Here is a 14,610-nt window from a genome sequence, read left to right as displayed (position 1 = left end):
TCACCGCTCTGAAGCTGCCTCCGGTAAAAGTGCAAGGAGGTGTGAACATGTCAGGGAGTGGGCCCAATGCATTTTTTTGCCATTTTCCCAGCATCCCTGCAACCAAATCCCCCTCCAAGGTGCTGGGAAAATTCCTCCCAATATCTCACCATTAACCTTGCCATTTTTTAAATCTGCCGTCTCTATAGTGTTCAGTGAGAAAAGACACAATTTTTCAAACCTTTTTTCAGACTTCAACTTCCCATTTCTTGTATCATTTTATGTATGTTTGCTGTACCCTTAACACTCAATTTATATACTCATATTGACTTTTTCACTAATGTTAGCAAGTGGAAGAAAATATGTACCCATAATATAAAATTATTAGAACATGCGCAGTAAGTGTGGTTTCAAAGCATAGCCCAACAAAACTATGATTTTTACTTCTTTAAACACTAATTGTAGATTTGGCACAAAAATCTTAACAAAGGCAACAAGTTAGTTCTACCCTCCCCTAGCTCACGTGCCTTTGCTCCTTCAGAAACATACCAACTGTTGCACCAGTGTGATTATTTTCTTTTCTCACACTAGCTCTCCTTGTAGTCTCTCTGATTGAGATAGTCAGTTAGCTTTGTAGTCTCTCTGATTGAGATAGTCAATTAGCTAACAATTTATATTGAATAAAGGGTAATTTTGTGCTGAGTTGGAACTAATTCAAACTCATTTTGCTTATTGCATCCTGATAACTGGCAGTCCCCAGAGGCTCAGTGAGGAATACTGAATAAATAATAGTAAAGGTTTGGTAAGTAAATAAACACTGCTAGTATGAATAATTTTTTGCTTAATGATTTGTTGGGTAGCACTGAAGGCTCAGTAACTTTAAACACTGAACGTTTTGTTGTGATTCCTTTCAGCTTTTTACTCTCCTTCCTTTTCACTCTGGTCATTGCTGGTGTTCTAAAGTCTTCCTGCTGTTGGACAATAATTCTTGAGTCTCTTATTTATTTCTGGTTTTAAACATCAGTGTTCTGGGCAGAATCACACTACTGTGCTGACAGAGGGGTCTGAGAGATTCAGTTGCCCACTTATATCAGTAGGGTGGTATTGCTGCAAAATAAGAGAGAGAGAAATTAGTGCCAGTATCCCACAAGTACATTGAAGAATCAGTGTATCCTCCATCCCAAACATCTGCCTGAGTATGCCTCACTCAAAAATACTGGTATTAGGATATCTTTTATTAATGTAGGAGATGGGAAATACAGTGGAAAAAGTTTGGATCTAATGTGTAGCTGACTTATCATTACCAACAGCAATAATTGATGAATCAAATATTACATTTTTATTTTTTATATCTTTGGTCTTTCTATTATTCTGGATGGCAGAATGTGTCACATAAAGCAGGATCTCAACGATTGTGTAAAATTATATCAAATCCAGCAGAGATGCTTTTTAACCAAAAAGTAGAAAGGTACTTGGTAAATTTAACATTAATCATCATGATGCTCCCCTCGAAGTTTTCTTAATAAATTGCAAAGCTCTGTACTCATGGAGAGAGGTATTTTTCACTTTCACTGCCTGGACATTAAGCTGGCAGAGCAAATCACTCAGAACCTGCCAATTATCATCCCATTGACTTCGGGGGGTTCTACAACAGACAGGCAATCCCCTTAATTAGATTATCGCCCATGTGATGAAAGTGAAAATGATCCAAATGGATTCGAGTTCCAATCACCCACCTGTATTATCCTCAGAGGATAAGTTATATCAACCTTCAGGAGAGCTAACAAATGGGAAAAATAAGGGCACCAATTGGGCACGATATTGGTGATGCTGCCCATCACAGCATTTGTCCAAACCACTTTCAGATTCAGGCCTCATTAACATTTTCTTGGCAAGCTGTGAACAGCAAATGGGCAGCTTGCTGCAGCTCACTGCTTCATTAGGAAGAAGATTGTCCGGCTACCCTGTACAAACGGCCCCAGGTAGCACCTAAAAAAAAAAAGCAAAATATTGTAGATGCTGGAAATCTGAAATAAAAACAAAGTGCTGGAAATACTCAATCAGTTTTGATGAAAGGTCACAGACCTGAAACATTAACTCTGCTTCTCTCTCCACAGTTGCTGCCTGATATGCTGAGTATTTCCATCACTTTCTGTTTTTATCCCAGGTAACGCCTGTTTGGGGAGCAGAATGGATGCCAGGGGATGTGCCTGGCCCCACAAAAATATTACCTTTTGGGAGAAGTCTCTACCAGTTCTTTTCAGGATTGCCGATTAGGTCTCTCAGCATCTGAAGAAACAGGATTGACATGTGCCATATATGTTTTGCCCATTTCTCCTCGAAAGTTGCAACTAGGATCCTGCAACAGGCGTATGACCCAACATATTTAAATTGCCTCTTGCTGGTTTTGGGTGGGAGTGCTGAGCGCTCATTTAAATTCTGCTTGAAGGTTCATTCAAGTAGACAAATGGGTGCAATAGATCCCCATCAGATCTTCAAGTGGCATTTGCCATTTTTTTTAGGTACGAAATTGATGGCTGCCAGTTGAAAGTCTTCCCCAAGGAAATCTAAAAGCATTATACTTTTCTGCTTTGGACCTCTCCAGTCCAGCTTCAACCCAGCCAATTTCTTGCCTTTTTGACTTTAATTCCTTTCTGCTCTTTGTGTTACAATTTTGTGCTTTTGTGACCTGTGCTTATTCTGTTCAGCCTGTCATTGACTGATGTTTGGTATGGAAGAGGGAGTATTCACACCGTAGAATCCACATCAAGTAGGAACAGTAACATACAAGAATAAGGATAGGGATAAAGAGACAGGAGAGTCCCAACAAAATTAACGGGAGTGAACAACTAAAATCTTGATCTTAATGGGGTATTTGATCTGTCAGGGATGGAAATTATTTCAAACTGTTAGACTGGCACTTCAAAACAAGTTTATTTTAATATTTACCAGTTCATCAGAAGAGATAAAATGTGAACTTAATTCTATTGAACTAAATGTGACGTGATACCTTACATATTGTGAATACTATTAGCATTGAATAATAGTTCATTCAAAACTCTTCCAGCTGTTGTGAGCTGTGGACACTGATAGTTGAGAATGTGATGAGGTTGAGGGTGGATTTTGTCATACTAGTGACAGAAACCAGCCCAAAATCATCATGTATATAGGAAACAAAAGATTGGCAGAAAGTTGAAACTTCTCACACAGAATTTCTGAGAGATCTTGCTTACAAATCTCAGACTTTATAATTAACTTGGATTATTGTGCTGATGCAGGTTATAGGAATCTACAGCATTTTAAATTTTGTTGCCAAAGGCGTTGGGCAAAGTCATTGTGGTTGTTGAAATAATTGTAGCCATGTTTACTGGACAGTATTATCCAATAAGAGCTAAATACAGGGGTATTGTATCAAAAATGCTGTGCAAGGTCACAGTTTCAGGCTGTGTTACACTCGCAAGAAATACTGGCTGTAGGGTCATTTTAGGTAGCATTTGGGATATACAGTTTAATAGTGTTGAGCCAAACCTCTGTGATCAACCTTACATTCTGGCACAACTCACTATCATAGAAAACCAGATAGGGACAGAAATTTCTTCACTAATTTACCAAATTCATCAGCTGAAGTGTCAAATATTTTTGACTTCAGGACTTCACATAGCCAGCGGTTGATGTAATCATGGTTGAGAGCCATGAAGATGGGGATCGTGATGACAGTCCAGGGTCAACCTGAAACCTAGAAATCAGTGGAAACGATACCACAGCTTGGGACTTATCATGATTTATCATAACCCAAAAGTAATAGCAAGTGGGATTAAATCCAGTTAGTGGCTGTACTATCACTAAAACCAGTTACCAATGAAATAAATGTATTAGAAAAGAACATGAAAAATATTTGATCAAAACTAATGTTATTATGTGCAACTTTCCAAATGAGATGGTTTCTTCTCAGAGCCAAATGTTTATATATTCAGTCCTAGCCCTTTTTAAATACTGAAGACTAGGTAGTAAATACATAAATGATTGCAATTTTTAATCCACTAAACCAGGTGTACTTACTGTCAAATGAAGATGGCTATGTGTGTCTTCATTTATAAAACTCTGTAAATGCTTCTACATGTCATGGTTGAGGTAATAAACCTTTACATTGGGCTGACCCCCCATTTCAAATGAACAATTTTATTTCATTCCGTACATATTGTTCACTGCATTCATAGTGGTCTGTGTTAGCATCTGTATCATACTTGCTGTTAGAAATAAGTTTGTTGCATTTTTATTTTAATAGTGTGTTTTAATAAGAATTCATTTTTATGGTCAGATGATGGATAAATAATTGTGTGAATCTAGAATTAGTATAATGTGTATTAATATAAAAGACAAATTACAATTCAGTACCTAATGTATCAAAATTTGTTTTATGATGCTTTTGACTCATACAATACAATATGAGCCAATGTAAAGAGCAGTGCTGCAGAAGCAAACACCCAATGATTTCATGATTTGGGTGAAAATGTGAACCAGTCCACTACATCAATATCCTTTCCTTCATTAAAGCAAAGATTTCTAAACTTTTACAAATACTACCTGTGTAGACATAGCCCTGTGAGGTCACCATTTTCCATGCAACCACATCATATACCATTTATAATTCGAAGAAAAGAGTCAGAGTACCCAAGTTACGTTTTACTAATTTGGATTTTATCATGCCTAGCCTTCTGGTCTTTGCAATAGTTTTAGAGAGCCAGACTGAGGTGAAGAAGCAGATCACAAAAGGTATGCATTCACTGTCATTGCTTGGGGAGTCTACCTTCTAATCTAAAGAAGGAGAAGCAGGAAGAAGCATCAGTGTTCAGTCTGAAAGCAAGGAGAAAGAGAAATGGTTTCTTGTCAGAACAACAGAATAAAAACTACAGCATATAAAGATTCTGCCTTCTTGAGGAATGCCAAGGTGGCTGGGTTTGGGAGATGAGAGGTGGCAGGCAGAATTTGCACAATGGAGCAGAAGATATGAGGGACACATGAGGTTAGCAACATTGGAGTTTGTTAAAGATGAAATCGCTCAATTTATATCAAAGAACAGGAAGGCACATAAATCAGGCTGACAGACAAGACAGGTATTTTTGCATTTTATTTTATTCAGAAAGTAAAATGCTTCTTCAGTTTAAAAGATTACATTAAAGTTCTCTAAACAAGATTTGAAAGGATAATGGCATAGTGTACAATTAAGGGGAATGGGAAGGCAGAGTTGTTAATGCAGTTTTTTCTGATATGTCACATTGTCTGAATTTAGAAATATAAATGAAGATTAAAACACTTTGGAAACAAAGTGATTTTAAGCTACAATGTGTGAAATGATAAAGACATCAAATAAAACGGGCTTCTCTGTAAGAAGGCAGCCAGAGGAAATTAACAGAACACACCTATAGCCCTGTATTTGGAATAAAAAGTGCACGTTAAGCAACGGATTCATTAAAAAAAACAAGAAAAAAGTCCCAGCAAACATGGCAATTGAAGAACCAGAATGTCATAATCATTCAGGACTAGGGTTGCCAACCCTCCAGGACTGCCCTGATGCTTCCAATCTTAAGGACACGGCTGCAAACAATCAAGCAGAAAAAGAGTTGGGGCAATAAGAAAATTGGGTTTTAAAAACTAGTTATAAAAATATTGGACATGGGGGAAAAAGTGCTGTTAGACTGATGGCCAAGAATTATCCAATCGAGTAATGAAGTCTATCCATCTTCCAATTGGTGTAGAAAGGTTGTACACCATGAGGATGGACATGTCAGGTGACCAACTGCAAGAATGTGAAGGTGGAATGGTTGTAGCAGGAGGTCATGTGATGAAACCACCAGGAATATGTCCAACCAGAGTTGGCAACCCTACTTAGCATCTACAGCATTGTTGCATAGTTAATAAGAGAGAGCATAGATTCACAAGCGTTGTTCACACAGCAGTAAATGAGAACTGCCTTTGATATTTTGCCTGTCAATAACCAACTCTAGTCAAGGTTGCAAGTAGACAGAGCAACACCGAGCTTTGAAATCTGCCAAAAGAGTGCTATCAGGGCTCAACAACCCTGGACAACAGAAATGGTATTGTAGTGCACCAGCATTGTGCTTGGTTGTAATCCTGAATTTTGACATTAGATTTTATTAGGCTTGTATTTGTGATTTATAATTCAAGCATAGCATGAACCAGACAGCCTGATTCAATGCTCCCAGCCTTACTTTGCTGTTCTGTCTTGCTGTGATTTCTTTAATAACATTTTTATAGTAAATTGGTTGGCTGTATTTTTCATATTGCTATTCAGTTTACATGGTAATATTCATGCATTCAATCTAAATATCATAAATTTTCAGATTTTCAAATTTAATCAGGTGCTCCAGGGACTGTGATTCAGACATAATTTTGTGACTTCATATTTATTTTTCTCAAATCTATTATAATGAGAAACAAGGATATTAAACAAAAACTTCAGTAACATAAACATTGTGAAAAGAACACTGCTAAATTACAATGGAACCAGAAAAATGTTGAAGCAGCTAAAATGGTTTTGTGATGTTATGTACATGGGCATCAATGCTGTGACATTTGGAAGTCAAATTTATCTTTTAATGAAAAGCAGGAGAATGCCTATTTTTCTCTAATAGTGGGTGGGTTAACAAAAATACATTCTCAGATACCACGCATTTCAAAGCTGAGTATTCCTGCAATTTTGTTAGTCTGTTGTTAATTTAAGAGAAATGCATTCATTGTGCTGTTTTTCATTAGAAAAACTTCAGCCCCAAATTATTTCTAGATTCAGCTCAATTGCTGTGGAAGAAATCTAATTGGGCCAGACCCAAGCTTATTGATGCTCAGCTTGCTTTTGTGATGATGTGACCAAATTCAGCTTGGGTGTACCACAAGCCCAACTCCCATTAGTCCTGTACAGTCTCAGTAATGGTCTAGCTCACTTTTGTGAGAATGTATGTTCAATAAAGGTCCCGCTGCTGTTTTCAAGCTCAATGTGAGCTTTGAAACTAGCAAAAATTAGTATCTTCATCTTGTCCCTCTCCCCAAGGTTATGTATATCACTTTGGAAAGGCAATATTTCTGAGCTTGACTGCAGCCAAAAACATAAATCCACCCTACAAAAATATCACTAAATACATGGAAAATAAATCCAAAGTGGGAGGTGAAAAATGTCACGATGAAAGTAAAGAATTTTTGCATTTGATAATATGTGATTATTGTGTGATTTTCGTGACCTTACAGTAACAAGTTAAGAAAGTTGAATTTCAACAAGAACTTGATAAAATTAGTCAAGAAAAAAAATCTAAAAAGAAGAAAAAGTGTCTGCAGAGAGAAAAAGCAAAACATCATTACATCATCACAGTTAACAAATGTATCAAAAAAGGTCATGTCATTAATTTAATTTAGAAATTTCACCCTCATCACCATCATCAAAAAGCAGTTGAAAGAACATGATCTTTGTAAATGATTCTTCGGAATGATAAAGAACATGATTTGTTGGAATTGTATAAAACATAATGCTTGGACATGGCAGAAGACATGATGCTTAAGAATGATGAAATATATGAATCTTGGGGAATGAACCTAGACTCTTGTGGTGGTTGCGGGATTTAACTGAAGATTATTCTCATCATTATTGAATCAGCGATAAGCACAGGGAATTTCCTTTAGAACACCAGGGCAACTAACAATGGCAATGAGAGCAAGAACAAGTGTCAGACATAAACATTCAAGGATGTTATCAACACTTCTGGAGTTCTCCCAAGTTCTCCTTCCTTTGCCCAGTGTTAAAGATGTAATGCAGCTGTTTCACATGGGCATGTAGTGAGGTGGATATGTAATAGTACTGAATGAGCTTTGGGCTAATGGACTCATGGCATGGTGAAAGGAGTCCCAATTCCTCTTACCGTGTCTTTGGAAGACCTACGTCTCTTGAAGCTGGAGGTCAGTGTTGAAGTGAGCGATCTAAAAGGTGCTTTCTTTTTAGGGTCAGGCTCTGCGCTACCACTTTTTCTATCCTAGAACAGATATATTTGATGTTATTGACTTTTTTCTGTCGGTAGTAGCTATTTATAATCTAGCTTTGTCTGATAACTGTTCTGGCAAGCAGAAATCAAGTAGATGTACACTACAGATATTTGGCATGGCAAATATATGTGGTAACTTGGCCCAAGAAAAGCAGTTCCAATGAGCTGCCTAGGAAAGGAAGTGATTAATCACTATCAGGGTCCATATTGTTAACTGGCAAAGGAGGGTCTATCAAGCAGCACTAATGGTAGAATCAAAAGAAAAACTTCACCACAGGCGAGATTTGTGAAAGAGCAGTGAATCTAATGAATGTGACTCAGATCTTGAAAATGAGAATGTATGAACCTTTGTGTATGTAGTGCGCTAGTCACTAATACACTAGTGTTCTTTGTGTGATTTCTAAAGCAATTTTAGAAGTAAAATAAAATTAACAAAATTATTAGTATCAATATAAATTGGAAACAAAATAAGTAATATCTAAACAGTCATTAAAATAAAATGTAACATGATCATTAAATCACATTCAAACTATTTTTTTTTTAAGCGATGCCTTTGTGTTGTGAACAGCATTACTTTGAGGCAAATCAACCAGGTCCTTCCAATGAGTAACTCTTGTTCCAAATTGATTCCTCCGCTAGTGTCCTGATGAGTTGTGGAGTCCTTTTCAAAGAGTGCAGAGGAATGCATTTGATAACCATAACTGAAAGAACCAGTAGGCTCCACTTCATTTATCTAAGACTGAGGTGTCAGCAGTCACTATTTCCTGAGGGAAGCCAGATTCTTCATTCACTTGGATCCATTACTATTTGAAATAATGTTTCAAACAAAATATAAACATTATTTAGGGTTTTCTAATCTTGAGCTTTGAATTGTGGAGTCAAGAGTACAATAACAAGAGTGCCAATGTAGACAATGTCTGCCAAGTTTGAAAACAAAACTTGAGTTCTTTTAAAAGAATTTTCACATGCAAAAAGACTGGCAGAGAAACATGCGAGTAAACAGGCACATGGACTGATAGACCGTCAAGACACTCAAGACAGATACCAGAGCAAGGTGAGTTTCATAGTATTAATCCAGTTTAGGTGTTGCAAAAGATGAATGTTCACAAGAACCTTAGGTGAATCAGCGTCTATCACTATAAAGTCACTGTAGGATTGAACTTAGTATTGAAACTGACTAGGGATTCTTTACATAAGTAATCAATGTAGGTTATATCTCTTTTGTATCTCATTCAATATTTAACCTAATAATGAAGAAAAACAAGAATCTCCCAAACAGCCTTTTTTGTTATCACCACTCCTCACTCAATTTTTGTTTTTAATTTCCTCATTTGTTTTCAATTTTGCCCTAGGAATGGCATTGAGGTAATCTTACAGGAGAGGGAAGTCACACAGACAGAAGTTCAGTAGGACACAACATTCACATACTTTCAACATTAATGCTGCTCTCTTTATAAACATGATCCAGAATGGTGAAGTGAAAGTCAATGTTGGAAATTGTAGAGAGCAACATTAGCAATGGGCATGTTCATATGAAATTCCTTTAACCACAATTTTAATGAAAGTATTAATCCTTTTAATAGAAATTGATGTCATCATTAAAATAGAAGATAAAGGAATGTGATATAAATGCATTAACACATTTATTACTAGTATCGTACTAGACCGTTTCTCTTAAATGTGTTGCTGTCTCGTGCGCTGGAGAGAAATAATTCATCTTGTGCTTTGACCAAAATAAGATATCTCACCCAATACTTCAGCTAAGAGGTTAAATCTAATTGTTCAGTACTCCATCAAAATCAGGTATCCCATCCAGACAGGTGAAAGGTCCACTCCTTTGGCCAAGAGCTAATACAAGTCATTCCAAGTGTAAATAGCAGTTTGGAGTTCCAAGTGTGAAGCAAGTATAAGATCAGCTGACAAAAAACTACTTTGCAAACCAATAGTTAACAGGTACAATTTTAAAAAAAACATAGTGCTCCATTCAGTTGGTTATGTTAATAGTTATTCGCAAAAAACAAATATTTATTTCCTAACTTTACATAGAAATAGTATTTGTTCTCCATTCAGGGGTAACATCTTCTGCACAGATGCTCCTTTTGCTTGTCAATACAATTCACACCTCACGTAGAACAGGTAATCCCTATTGCTTATTTGGAGACATTAACATCACCATTACAAATTACCTCCCTGCCCACAAGAAAAGCATGTGGAGTTAAATGTAGTACATATTCAACAAATCTGTTCTTCACTCCAGGTATTTAAGCTCTCAATGATTTTAATCTTATTAAGACAGTGGTAATATGGCATACATCTAGTATAATTCATTTCTAAGACTTAAGTAACACTGAAAACTGGAGAAGATAGATCCAATGTCATCAATTATACCAAACTTAAAAAAACAATTCAGATTTAGTTGAGTGCAAGTCTTCAGATTCCCTGCAAAATTCTAAAACTAACACTTTGTTTTCTGGAAGTGAGCATAGCAATTTTTATGCTAGTTTAAACAAAAATATAGGCCAGAATTTTATTGAAGGACAGGTGTCCCACATCTGGGACAAAAAGCGGGACCTGACCCTGCGCAAGAGAGCATTCTACCAGTAATTAAGAGGCCGCCACTGGGACTGCCATGCAATCTAGGATGTCGTCCCACCTCCCAGAGCGACTGGCCCAATTCAAGGGCCAGCAGCCTCAGCTGAGGCTGCTGGAAGAAGAGGTCGCCTCCATTCTGTGGCACCCATGAGGACAAGGTAAGTGTTTTTATCTATCAGGCAGGCAGTCTCCAGTGATCAGAAGGGTGTAAACTCCATCGGCATAGCCGTGAACATGACCATTGCCACTGGTGGTGGAGGCCCTTCAAAGGCCATGGAGCAACCATAAAGGAGGGGTCCTTCCCTGGGAACACTCAGGATTTACCTGGTAGTCTCCCCATGCGGTGACAGCCCCTCCCAACGCCGGTAAAATGCTGGCAGGGACAGGAATTGGCCCTTAATTGGTTTAATTGGCTTCCTGCCTTTGGTTGGCAGACAGCTGCACCACTGAGGCTCCTACCACTGGTAATATGCTGTGGCAATGGGAAGACATTAGGCTTCCCTCCCAACACCTTCCACTGCCATTTTATGAGGCCTCCCGCCTCTCAACCCATCTCCAAAGGGCTGGTAAAATCCACACTCAACAGATTAAGCAGCACCTGTGAACATTCTGAAGATGAATCCAAACCTGAGACATAAGTGCCACAAAATTCAGTTACATTGCACCATATTTTCAATGCTTTAGGTACAGTTTTGGGTCCAAAATGGTGTCTGCATTGCGCACACACGTGTCTGAAGTGGGTTGCACCAGACACCATTTTTGGGGAGGTTGTTGGCATGGGTGCTGGCAGCTTGCATTGGAGGTATGTAAAGTAGGCAGACTGACATCAGTCGGTGTGTAATGCTGATTTAACTCTAAGGGCTGGATTTTATGGACGAGGCGGGGCTCCCGGCACCAGGCTGGAAAGGCAGGGGGACCCCAGCTCGTTCTTTTTGTGCCACCCCGGAGCTATCCTCCTTTGTTCCAGAGGTGAAGTTTCAAATCATAGGGCTGGCAGCTCAGCAGTATCGGCAGCACCATCAGGAGTGGGATCACCGGGGCCAGGGCAGAGGGGGAGGGGGGGTCCGGGGAGGTGCATTGTTTTCTGGCTGGGACCCTTCATGGGCCACAGATTGCCCACGGAGGAGGGCCACCTCCCCCCCCCCCCCCCCCCCCCGCCAAGCCCACCCTCATTTTATAAGCTGGCAGAGGCGCCCCCACTGCTGGTTAAATCCAGGCGCCGGAGGAAGAAGCCCATAAGCTACCGTTAATAGGCCATTTAAAGGCCTCTGGGCCAGAAGGCCGTCAACGGCCTATAAAGCCCCGGCCTCCACGCCCCAATGCGATTCTATGGGTCCCCCCTCAGGGAGGGCCCATAAAATCCAGCCCTAAACATGCCCTTTTCAACCTCAATGCTTCAGCTAATATCCTCTCTTTACCCTGCACAGCTAAACATGCATTCAGCAGCCGGATGGAACCCCAACAGCATCAATTAAAGGAATCATCAACCACTTTCAGGTTGATTTGATTTCTCGTAGCTGTTTTTGTGTTAGTAGAAATGCTTGGAGATTTATACTGCTACTTAAAGTTGGTGAAGTGGGAATAGTGTGGCGTGTGGTGAAGATCTTTGTTCTCACTTCACAGGTTCCTCTCAGGTCACTTGCTCCCAGTCAGGGGTATGTATTTTCCATCCACTGGGCCTGCAGCATGACAGGGAGATGAGCAGAGGTGCCACAGAGGAGGACAAGCTGCTCAAAGAGGGAGGAGGGGGAGAAGGGCTCTCAGCAGGAGACCATATTCACCCAGGATCTTCAGGAAGCATTTCTCCTACCTCAACCTAAGTGAGGAACAGTGTGATAGATGCTTCCATTTCACTAAGGAGGTGTTCACTGAAATTTGCAATCTGTCGCAGGCAGACCTGCAGCCTCCGAGCAGGGTGAGGATGGCATTACTAAGGGCTGTAAGGCGATCGAGGCCATGAACTTCTTCATGTTGGGCTCCTTCCAGGCTGGAGGAGGCGACATCTTGAACATTTGGCAATTTGCCGTCCACTGCTGTATGCAAAGAGCGGGGAATACATTGCATTCTGTCTTTCCAGAGAAAAGCAGGCAAAGAGCACACAGCTTCTCTAGGATTGCAGACTTCCCCATGATGCAGGATGCCACTGACTGCCATCCCCTCAATGTCCAGTTGGTGTGCAACCATACTCAGCGCATCATGCAATTCAGTGCCCACTATACTTGCAGCAGTCATAATGCCTATAACCTGCACCAGTCTGCTGTATCATCAGCATTTCAGCCACCACAAAAAACCAGAGGATGGCGACTGGGCGACACAGGCTATCCGCTGACCACCTGGCTCATGACTCTGGTGCACCACCCATGCACATGTGGGCAACATGTATACAATGAGACATGCTGACACACAAAATGTCATCGAGCAGACTACTGGGGTGTTTAAGCAATGCTTCTGTTACCTGGACTGCTCTGGGGGAATGCTGCAGTACTCTCTAGAGCGTGTGCCACTGCACATTCAAGGCATCATGAGGGCACAGCTCTTGCTACCAAGTATACAGTGAGCAGCTGAAATTGAAGAGGATGAGGAAGAGGGGGAGGACCAGGAAAAGGAAGGGAGAAAGCAACCAACTATCCCTTTTCTGGACAGGCTATCCATGAATGGCTTATCCGACTGCAGTACCAATGAATGCAACTCCAATTCCCCTTTCAACAACAGTCCCACAGTTTACCTTCACTCTCTGCTGACAATCGCAGCATCCACCTGGCCACAATGCTGAAATAAAAGCCACCACAAAATAATCATTCCAAACCAACTTTTATCAATCAAACCATCCAATATTCCATACAAGAGTTGACTAATCATCCTTGTGCATTCCCTTCATGCCTGTCTTCCATGTACCTTTATAAAAGCAAAATACTGCGGATGCTGGAAGAAGGGTCACTAACCCGAAACGTTAACTCTGCTTCTCTTTCCACAGATGCTGCCAGACCTGCTGAGTGAATCCAGCATTTCTTGTTTTTGTTCCATGTACCTTTGTCTGGTCTAGTGCTCCTAAGTAGTGGCTGCAGCATGCCTGGTGAAAGGCTGCTGATTTTCAGTGGGCAAGACTGCAGATGGCTTTGTGGGATGACCTCATGAGGCTCTTCCTGCAGAGGGCCCAGCTTTGGACTGCACTACCTTGACATGGGCGGTAGCCGTCTGGGCTGGTTGGTTGACAGGCAACAGCAAGGACACTGGCGAAGTGGCAGTGGTGGGAGGCTGAATGCTGTCACCCTGAGAGGCCAACAGGTTTGTGATTCATGGAGCTACTGGCACCGCCCGGGGTAACGCCTCAGCAATCCGAGTAATCTGTTGGAGGAAAGATTGCGGAACTGCTGTGAGACCCTGCAAGCTTCTTTGGTGGCAGCAGTCTGAGCTTGCATGATAGCATTCCATCGTTGGTTAGTTCTGCTTGTGCTGCAATGGAAGCTGAGACATTGGCCATCAGATACTGCATCGTGGTTGCATACACAAGTGCTGTCATGGAGTTGGCTACCACCTCCACTTTGGAAAGGGTGGGCTCCAAGCTCTGCACAGATCCATGTGCAAGGATGAAGCCAGACTCCTCCATGTTCCTTGACAGTGACCGCAGGCTTTCTGTCAGGCCTGTCAATGCACCAAACATTTCAGTATGCACACCCAGCAGCCTTTTCCTGCACTCTGCTCCATTGAATTCCTGATCCAAGTCCTCTGCTGCAAAACTCATGAGCGACTTTGTCCTCTGGCAAGCTGGCAATTGTGCAGCCTTTTCCCCCTGCCCTGGCCGCAGGCCTCTCATGGCCGGTGTCTCATTCCATGCAGATCCTGCCTCTAAGCTACCCTTTAAAATACACACAGTTTCAGTATCTGAGCTGGTGACTGTCAGTGTAAGATTGAGTGACAATGTTTCTTTATCATCAGTTTCTTCTTCCTCTTCCACTTCTTGGTCCTGCACCACTGCCTGATCAGGTGGCAGTTC

At 40.7% G+C, this 14,610-nt stretch overlaps 1 protein-coding gene across 5 annotated transcripts in view; it reads right to left on the bottom strand.

Annotated features, from left to right (window-relative positions):
• Nucleotides 1-226: 226 nt before the first annotated feature.
• Nucleotides 227-14,610, bottom strand: part of grin1a (glutamate receptor, ionotropic, N-methyl D-aspartate 1a) — a 447,138-nt gene continuing 432,754 nt past the window's right edge. For 3 of the 5 annotated variants that reach the window (XM_068011961.1, XM_068011962.1, XM_068011965.1), the window contains one exon: nucleotides 227-1,086. In XM_068011961.1, the coding sequence (XP_067868062.1) occupies nucleotides 1,018-1,086 (69 nt within the window). In that variant the 3' untranslated portion in view covers nucleotides 227-1,017. Of the gene's footprint in view, nucleotides 1,087-7,904; nucleotides 8,016-8,121; nucleotides 8,828-14,610 lie in introns of those variants that run through there. The other 2 variants (XM_068011966.1, XM_068011964.1) reach the window with 2 other exon arrangements.

This window comes from Heterodontus francisci, chromosome 32, assembly GCF_036365525.1.
Source record: "Heterodontus francisci isolate sHetFra1 chromosome 32, sHetFra1.hap1, whole genome shotgun sequence".
Lineage (NCBI taxonomy): Eukaryota > Metazoa > Chordata > Chondrichthyes > Heterodontiformes > Heterodontidae > Heterodontus > Heterodontus francisci.
The sequence above is the reverse complement of the archived record's forward strand: the minus strand, read 5'-3'. Positions and strand labels throughout refer to the sequence as shown.